General features: G+C 37.2%; 1 protein-coding gene across 1 annotated transcript; it reads right to left on the bottom strand.

The window, feature by feature from the left end:
- Positions 1-546: 546 nt before the first annotated feature.
- LOC103044426 (angiopoietin-related protein 3) lies at positions 547-7,845 on the bottom strand. The gene is made up of 7 exons (XM_022677812.2): positions 7,280-7,845; positions 5,728-5,838; positions 4,510-4,621; positions 4,294-4,407; positions 3,249-3,344; positions 1,904-2,167; positions 547-913 (listed from the first exon to the last, which is right to left on the bottom strand). Exons 1-7 carry the CDS (start codon positions 7,805-7,807, stop codon positions 774-776), a joined length of 1,365 nt encoding a protein of 454 aa, XP_022533533.1. The 5' UTR covers positions 7,808-7,845; the 3' UTR covers positions 547-773.
- Between the last annotated feature and the right edge of the window lie 892 nt (positions 7,846-8,737).

The following is an 8,737-nucleotide window of genomic DNA, read 5'->3' as shown; positions in this document are numbered from 1 at the left end:
CTAGATCACAATAGATTCACTTTTTGAACTGAATTACTGAAACAAAGTAAATTTTCAACAATATTCTATTTTTTTTTATGCACCTGTACAGTGTAAAAAAAAATTTTTTGACTTTATAAATATAATTAAGTTAATTTAAGTACTATCTACAAGAATAACCTAGTATAATTTAGTGATGTTAGAATTTTCCATAAAATGATAAGCACTACTTGGTGTTTCTTTGTAATTGTTTGTCGTCAAATACATTTGCAAATTTTAGTCTAAATTAACTCTTTGTTAATTTTTCCTTTTTGTGAGGCACAAAACTGCTTTATTAACACCTACAGAAATTGAGGCTACACTAAATAAAATATTTGGCTGGTAAGCATTACTAAATAAATCCAAAATTACTACTATTACTATTAAGTAAATTATAAAAGCCATGGGAGAAAGTGGCGCTACATGGTTGTAGTAAAATCTACTAAGATACAAGATAAGATAAAAATGTGTAGTTAAATACGCAAAGAAATATGAGTAATTATTACTAGAATATATGCTCTGTGGAAAAACTTTCCCAGTTTTTTTTTATGTATTTTTTTATTCTACTTCACATTTGTATTCAGTGTATTTCAGAACAATATATCTCAGTTCATTTCACATTTTTCTGCAGGCTGATGGGGTTTGTAGTCCGTTGTCTACTTAGGTCCAGTGCTAAAACTCTAAAACTGCCCCTATTGAATAACAGGAACTCAGATCCTGTATCATACCAGTGTCTTTTCACACTACAAGTGGAATTAAGTCTTTTTAGCATGAAATATAGAGATTTGAGAGGACTTGAATTGGACGTGTCCCTTATTGTGCTTCCTGCGGGGTCTGCTCTGGATGCATTTCCCATTCGGGTTGATGTCATCGCAAGTGCTGAACCACCAGCCTCCTAAAAAAGAGCGAGAAGAGACACAAACTGCAGTAAACTGTAGGAAATATAGGAAATTATAGGAAACATCGTTCTTATATTAAATGCAATTTTTAAATAGATTAATCATAGTCTTCTAGATTCTAGACATGTCTACTCATTGACAAAATTGACAAAAAACACTCAAAAGCTACAAAAGACCCCCTGATTTTAGCTGACTCCATCCTCAGCTAAAAATGCTAAAAAATGGGCGTTTTTTTTTAGGAGGGGCAGTAGTACTGTTTGATGGTGATGTATGGGTTTAGGGACCAGAGCAGAAAGGAGAGCTCATTGAGCAGAAATTACTGTAATAAAAGTGTTTTTAAAAACTATTATACTCTATAAAAGATATAGCAAATAAATAAAAATAACTAAAATATTTAATAGTTTTTTTTTATTTTCTATTGCATAGAAAACCTATGAAACTACCTATAAAAACCTACAAAACTATTAAAATATTTTATATTGACCTTTTCTATTTTTATTTAAACCATCCATAATCAGTAAAAACAAAACCCAATTAAAAGTTCTTATTCTAAAGCACATTAATTTATAAAAAAAAAATTGCTCTAGATCTACTATTTTTCCAGTGTTTTGCAGTGGAGGAGACCAAGTTACTGTTTCATTGGTTTATTAACTTGTTCATTGATTGGCTGATTAATGATCTGTTCTGATGGACTAGTGTCGAATAGTGTTTTGTGCAAATAAAAATAAAATAAAAATAAATAAAATATAAGATGTCCATAGTAATGAATGGAGGGTCTGAAAGGGTTAAGAGTATATATATATATATATATATATATATATATATATATATATATATATATATATATATATATATATATATATTATTTTGATTGCAGATTGAAACAAAATTATTCCAAAAAAGGTTTTTCAAGTTTGATGCACCACCATCTGTCTATTAATTATCATGCACATAGTGATGCAGATAGAGGTACAACAGTACAGTACCTGTGTAGTCGTGAGCACAGCTCCTGGAGTTATTTTCATCATGGTGGTCTTTAGTGGAGAACCTCATTCCTGTCTGGGTGTCGGTCTCAGTGCTCAGGTGGGCTGGTCGGAGGTGGATGGTGTAGTTGGAGGCAGGACCCTCCAGTCTGTACTGGAACTCCATCAGATGCTTCTCCTGCTTCCAGTCCTCCATCTGAACGTGCAGGAGAGAGCCACCATGCTGAGAGATGGAGAAGATCTTCCTCAAGCCGAGCCAGAACTCACCTACACAGTGTGACATACAGGTTTCAGTCTCCACATCCAGCACTCTCAGACACTCCAATAGCGTTATTCTGCTAATTATTAATTTTAGGCTATAAACAATAAAAAGTGGGTTTTAATCAGTCAGTGGCGCACCTGTAGTTCCCACCACCAAGATAGAAACAAGCTAGAAATTTACCTGAACACACCTCACTTCCAGACCACCACGCCCATCAGTACAAATAAGTTCATAAACTCTATAGATACTATTTTAATGACGTGGGGTCAAGGCATGAAAATAGACTCTTGCCGGGGTGTAAGATAGCAATGCACTTTGTGCAGGAAGTACGATTGGACCCATGATGTCTAATGATCTTTAAACCATTTTAGATTTAATTAAACAATCATGAGTACCACTTTAAAATTAGGCTCCTTTATAACGGGTTTAGAAATAGTCTATGAGGAAGTTTATTAATGGTTAATGAGGTTAATAATTAGGTTGCAAACACTTTATAAACCTTTAATAAATGTAGTAATTAATTGTTATTTAATGGTAACATATACATTATGATTATTGGATAAACGGTTATTAACAGATATGTAAATGCTGACTTCTGACTGATGAAACTGACAAAGTCAGATCTAAGGTTTAACAGTATAAATAAATGTGGAATCACTATTTGGCGAAAAACAGGCCACTGTTGTATTTCTTTGTACATGTTCTGACTGCTTATTAATGGGTTATAAAGTATTTACAACCTAATTAATAACATTATAAAGGAGCCTTATGCCTTATTTTAAAGTGGTACCGTGATATCATGATATATCGCCTTGTTTACAATATCACAAAACCCTGTATCATAATTCAGCCCTAATATGGAGTATTCCATTCAGTTTCTGGTGAAAAATAAAGTTGTGTCACAAGTTGTTTGAGCAGAAGAGGCCTGTGAGAGTGAAGATCAGTGAGAAGGTGCCGAAAGCTAAGCTGTCAGAAGCTCTAGGTTCTCAGAAATGTTGAGATGAAATCAGAAGGCTCTATTGTGCTCTGGCAGCTCGTGTCTCTGTGCTCAGGAGGTGGAGAGGAGATCTCATTCATGCTACTCACTCCTGAAGTCTCCGAATCCGTCCTCATAGCTCTGCCAGGGCAGGTTAAAATCCACAGAGCCGTCCTGCCTGCGCTGGATCACCGTGAACGCTCCGTCTGTGGAGAAAAGAAAGCCAATCGTCTCTGTGTAGATATTGAATTTCTTGGGTAACTCTTTATAATACAGCCCATGTTTTAGAGAATAAGTACTGTGTACTTAGAGAGTAATAACAGTAAAAATCAGGTGAGGTGTGGATGTATTAACTATTAATAAACAGGGGTTGGACAATGAAACTGAAACACCTGTCATCATTTTTGTGTGGGATTTTAGGTTTCATGGCTAAATTGGAGCAGCCTGGTGTCCAATCTTCATTAATTGCACATTATTGCACCAGTAAGAGCAGTAAGTGTGAGTGTGAAGGTTCAATTAGCAGGGTAAGAGCACAGTTCTGCTCTAAATATCACAATGCACACTATAACATTATGGGAGACATACCAGAGTTCAAAAGAGGACAAATTGTTGGTGCACGTCTTGCTGGAGCATCTGTGACCAAGACAGCAAGTCTTTGTGATGTATCAAGAGCCACGGTATCCAGGGTAATGTCAGCATACCACCAAGAAGGACCAACCACATCCAACAGGATTAACTGTGGACGCTCTAAGAGGAAGCTGTCTGAAAGGGATGTTCGGGTGCTTTCTTCCTGCTCCACCCTGACTGTTTTTAGCTGCTCCAACCTCGACAGTTTTAAACCATAAATCAAATTCTTGTCTTCCTTTTCAAACTCAGAAAATGATTAGAATAATAATTTCTCGAAGTGTGAGTGGAATAAAGCCATTATAACCGCCATATATAACCAAAGGGCAACATGGTTATATATTATTGTACCTACATTTAAGTACGAGTAGGACCCTATTAGTATTTTGAATGTACTGATTCATCCAGAGAAGTTACACCATAAGTGAAGGAAACTTACGCTCTAAAACTCCACCTGTATTATAAAGCTTTACCTTTTCTTGAACAAATGAGAAAACTACATCAGATTTGGAGAACTGTGTGAGTTCTAACCTTCAGTGAATTCACAGAGCACAAGAAAAGCTTCTGATTGGTTCGGTTTGATTGCATACAGCCCACTAGCGTTCTCCCCCATGCTGAAAGCCTCGCCGCAGTCCTTCGGGAAATCTACAATAAACACAACAATGATCAGTGATCAGTGATCCACAGTCTATCAGACTTATTTATGTGGTTTAAACCAAGAGAAGATCATCAGAGGAACTTTCTCACCACTGGAGAAACTTCCATCAGTGGAATAGTTGGTGAGATAATCCGACATGCTGTAGGTTTGTGAGTCCCATCGGAGTTTAGCTGTAGTTTCTTGATGGCTGGCAGAGTTGAGCTAGAAGATAACAAAAGAGTTTATAGTGATATGTGTCTATTTCCCTTATAGTATTCACAAGTATTTAACACAAGACCAAAGGACTCCCCCTATCACTAGTGATGCCCCAACACACCAGGACGGTGAAGACTAGCACACGCCTCCTCCGACACATGTAAAAGAAGACTCCGCCTCTTTTTGGGCTGCTGCTGATGCTGTAGCATTGTCGAACACTCAAAGGCAAGCACAGCACAGTATTCTGATACATCAGCTCACAGACGCAGCCTTGTGCTGATCCACATCACCCTAGCAGTGATGAGGGGAAAGAACGCCATCTACTGTACCCACCCAGAGAGAAAGCAAGGCCAGTCAATCATGCTCTCTCAGGGCTCCGACAGCTGATGGCAAACTACATGAACAGGATTCGAACTGGCAATCTCCTGATCATAGAAAGTCCCATAATTAAGTAAAAGTACAGTTACTCAAGTACAAAAAAAAAAAAAAAAAAAAAAAATTTTTTGATCCTCTAAAGACCCAGTGTCCTCATATTGGGACATTTGGGGACATTTCAATTTCTCTGCACCATGATAAAACGTTGACCCTTTGGCCTCATAGGAGACACTGCCCATACCATTGAATGGTCACATGAAAAAAATAGGGATTTAAAACAAAACAAGATGATGAGAATCCCAGTCAAAAGTTTCTACAGCCAGTCCAGAAAGAATAAAAGACAGAATAAAAACAGTTAAAATGTAAGATTAACACACTAAATTAAAGACTCTAAAGAGTGTTCTGAAAACGTTTGGTGTGGTGCAGTGGATAACACCACTACCTGCTAGTGAGCTACCACATCATGTGGGAGACTGGGGTTCAATTCCTGCTCTGGGTGACTACAGAATGCTGCTCTACACCAATAATAAGAGTCCCTGGGCAAGACTCCTAACACTACATTAATCCAACTCTATAACCTGGATAATAGAAACACTCTGGATAAGAGCATGAGCTAAATGCTGTAAATGTAATTGTAAATGTTAAATGTAAAAAAGTCCTTTATTTCTTGTTTGTTTTTTTTTCGCACAGGATGTTTAAATTCCAAAAAAATGAAAAAAAAAAAAACACAACTGTACCTTATTCTCCAGTCCCTTGATCTTGTTCTTCTGGAAGTTGAGATGCTCACTTTGCTCCTTCACAGCCTTCAGCAGCTCTGAGATGCTCCTCTCCTGGACCTGGATCACCTCCTGATTCAAACAGTTTAGAGACCATTTCAATTCTACGTGTTTTTTTCTCTTCATAAATAATCTAAAATATCTAAAGTTTGCCTGAGGCTGGGTTTGAAACGAATGGCAGCTGCTTTGATTCTCGCTGCTTTAGAAGTTTCTAAGCGCTCAGAGGCAGCAGAAGACCCCGATCCTACCAATACATCAACAGCTGATCACAGAAAACGTTATTTAAGAAGGTTACGATACTAAAATAAGTTCAGCAATGTTGAGTTTGAGTTAATTAATCAGTTAATCAGTCAGTAGAGCAGCTGTTTTACCGTCACCAAAATTTTAACACGTCAGACATTTACCTGAATCACATACCTCACTTCCAGACCACCACACCCATCAGTGTAGATTTATTACTAAACTCTATGGATGTTATTTTAATAGCGTTAAAGGAAAATAGAGAATTGACGGGGTGCAAGATAGCAAAGAGCATCACAACACACTTTGCACAGGGTGTACCAGTCAGTAGAATAAAAGTATATACTGTATATATATATGATTAAGAGAACACTTCAGTTTCTGAATCAGTTTCTCTGATTTTGCTATTTATAGGTTTATGTTTGAGTAAAATGAACATTGTTGTTTTATTCTATAAACTGCAGACAACATTTCTCCCAAATTCCAAATAAAAATATTCTCATTTAGAGCATTTATTTACAGAAAATGAAAAATGGCTGAAATTAATATTCATAAAGTTTTAAGAGTTCAGAAATCAATATTTGGTTTAATAACCCTGGTTGGTTTTTAATCACAGTTTTTATTTCATGCATCTTGGCATCATGTTCTCCTCCACCAGTCTTACACACTGCTTTTGGATAACTTTATGCTGCTTTACTCCTGGTGCAAATATTCAAGCAGTTCAGCTTGGTTCCAGATATAAAAAAAAAAATGATGAGTTTCTTTGATTTTATCAAGTTGAAAACCTCTGGAATATAATCAAGAGGAAGATGGATGATCACAAACCATCAAATCACCAAACTGAACTGCTTGAATTTTTGCAGCAGGAGTAAAGCAGCATAAAGTTATCCAAAAGCAGTGTGTAAGACTGGTGGAGGAGAACATGATGCCAAGATGCATGAAATAAAAACTGTGATTAAAAACCAACCAGGGTTATTCCACCAAATATTGATTATTTCTGAACTCTTAAAACTTTATGAATATGAACTTGTTTTCTTTGCATTATTTGAGGTCTGAAAGCTCTGCATCTTTTTTGTTAATTCAGCCGTTTCTCATTTGTTTGTAGTTTTTAGAATAAAACAACAATGTTCATTTTACTCAAACATAAACCTATAAATAGTAAAATCAGAAAAACTGATTCAGAAATTAAATTGGTCTATTATTTTTTTCCCAGAGCTGTATATAAAGGAGATGAATAGGAAAGTGCTTCAGGAAAATACCACAAAGTTCTTACCTTAAGTGCTGAAATTTCTGCTACCTGATCTGCTGAGAGCAGACCCTGAGAAATCCCACTCAACTTCTCCTCCAGACCCCCGACCTGGTTCCTCAGCTGGATCCTCTCCTTCATGATGTCCTCCACTTTCGAGTTTATCTCCAGCGACAGACTCTTGATCTCATCGTTACTGGCTTTGAGGACCACAGTGGTCTTCTTAAGCTCCTCCTCTTCCTCTTTGATCTCGCTGGCCAGAACCGACAGCTGGTAGAAGGACTTGTCGAATATGTTGAGTTTCTGCAGGATGTCGTTGATCTGTCCCTTTGTCTTCTGGACGAAGTCCCTCAGGTTCTTGCCGAGCTGCAGGAGACCGTTCGCTATGAGCCGAACATCGTCCAGAGCGGCGAAAGCTGAGCGATGTCCCACCTGAGAAAGACTTGTGTCCTCTGTGTCCGTGTCCTCTGTGGTTGGGAATGCATTGGTGAGAACCACAAGTACCACCAGAAGAGCCAGCTTCACCAGATTCACCGTTACCCTGTTGGCTGCCATTTGGCCCAAGATGATGTTCCTCCTCTTGATGATGAGATAATGATAGATAAAGATGAACCCAAGCCCTTTATACTCGTCCTGCTGCGGGCGGGTTGATCATTAAGCGAACGCTGGTGAACTGATGTGACTTTGTGAGCAAACAAATCACTCTATTTTAATCTACATGCTGCTTCAGATTCACTTGCCAATTTTTTTGTGATTAACTGCGATTAATCGCACTTGTTCTTCTTAATATGTTGTACGTTTTTTTATAGTGTATATTTAAATGTAAATAAAAGAATGAATGTGAGAAATCTAAAAAGCAATTATATTTATATTAGTGGTGTAAATTAAAATGCTGTTATATACTTATATATACCGTAAATAGTATAAATAATTTAATGTAGAATGCATGATAAATTATATATAGAGCAAACTTTTTTGTAAACTTTATGGTAAACTAGGTTGACCAGCAGAGTGGGGGCGGGGCATATTACAGTGGAAGTTAGGGTCAATCTTGGTGATGTAATTAATTTGCTTAAAATTTGTATTTTTTGCACTATAAGCGCTCCAGAATATGAAGCACCCTATCAATGAACGTCTGTTTTCTGGTCTATTTTCATGCATAAGGCGCATCATATTATAAGTCGCATTATGCAACACCAGTAAGGAACAGTGGTGTCGCCATGTTTCTTCTAATTCCTTCTAATTCAGCAGGTTTTGCTGCTGGGTGGCTAAGCTAAATGAATCTGTGTTGTTCTACACAGATTTCCCCTCATGAAATAGTTTATTTGGGTGAGTAGATTTGCAGATTTCCACTAAGGCTGGGTGCAGCAGCTTTAGCATTAGAATTAGCATTAGCGGCTAACTGCTAGCACTAGCTGTGGTTGGCAGCTAATGCTGCCTGATATGTTCCACGCAGCTTGTTTTAACATGGTAAACACGCAGACT

Source organism: Astyanax mexicanus, chromosome 8 (genome assembly GCF_023375975.1).
Source record: "Astyanax mexicanus isolate ESR-SI-001 chromosome 8, AstMex3_surface, whole genome shotgun sequence".
NCBI lineage: Eukaryota > Metazoa > Chordata > Actinopteri > Characiformes > Acestrorhamphidae > Astyanax > Astyanax mexicanus.
This window is presented reverse-complemented; position numbering and strand designations above follow the sequence as displayed.

Bases quoted from the DNA above. Each gene is read 5' to 3' on its own strand.
- LOC103044426 (XM_022677812.2), bottom strand. From the start codon at position 7,807: ATGGCAGCCAACAGGGTAACGGTGAATCTGGTGAAGCTGGCTCTTCTG. The intron at 4,408-4,509 runs GTGAGAAAGTTC...TGTTTATTGTAG, and splicing joins TGATGGAAGTTTCTCCAGTG to ATTTCCCGAAGGACTGCGGC. The intron at 2,168-3,248 runs GTGAGTAGCATG...CACACTGTGTAG, and splicing joins CGGATTCGGAGACTTCAGGA to GTGAGTTCTGGCTCGGCTTG.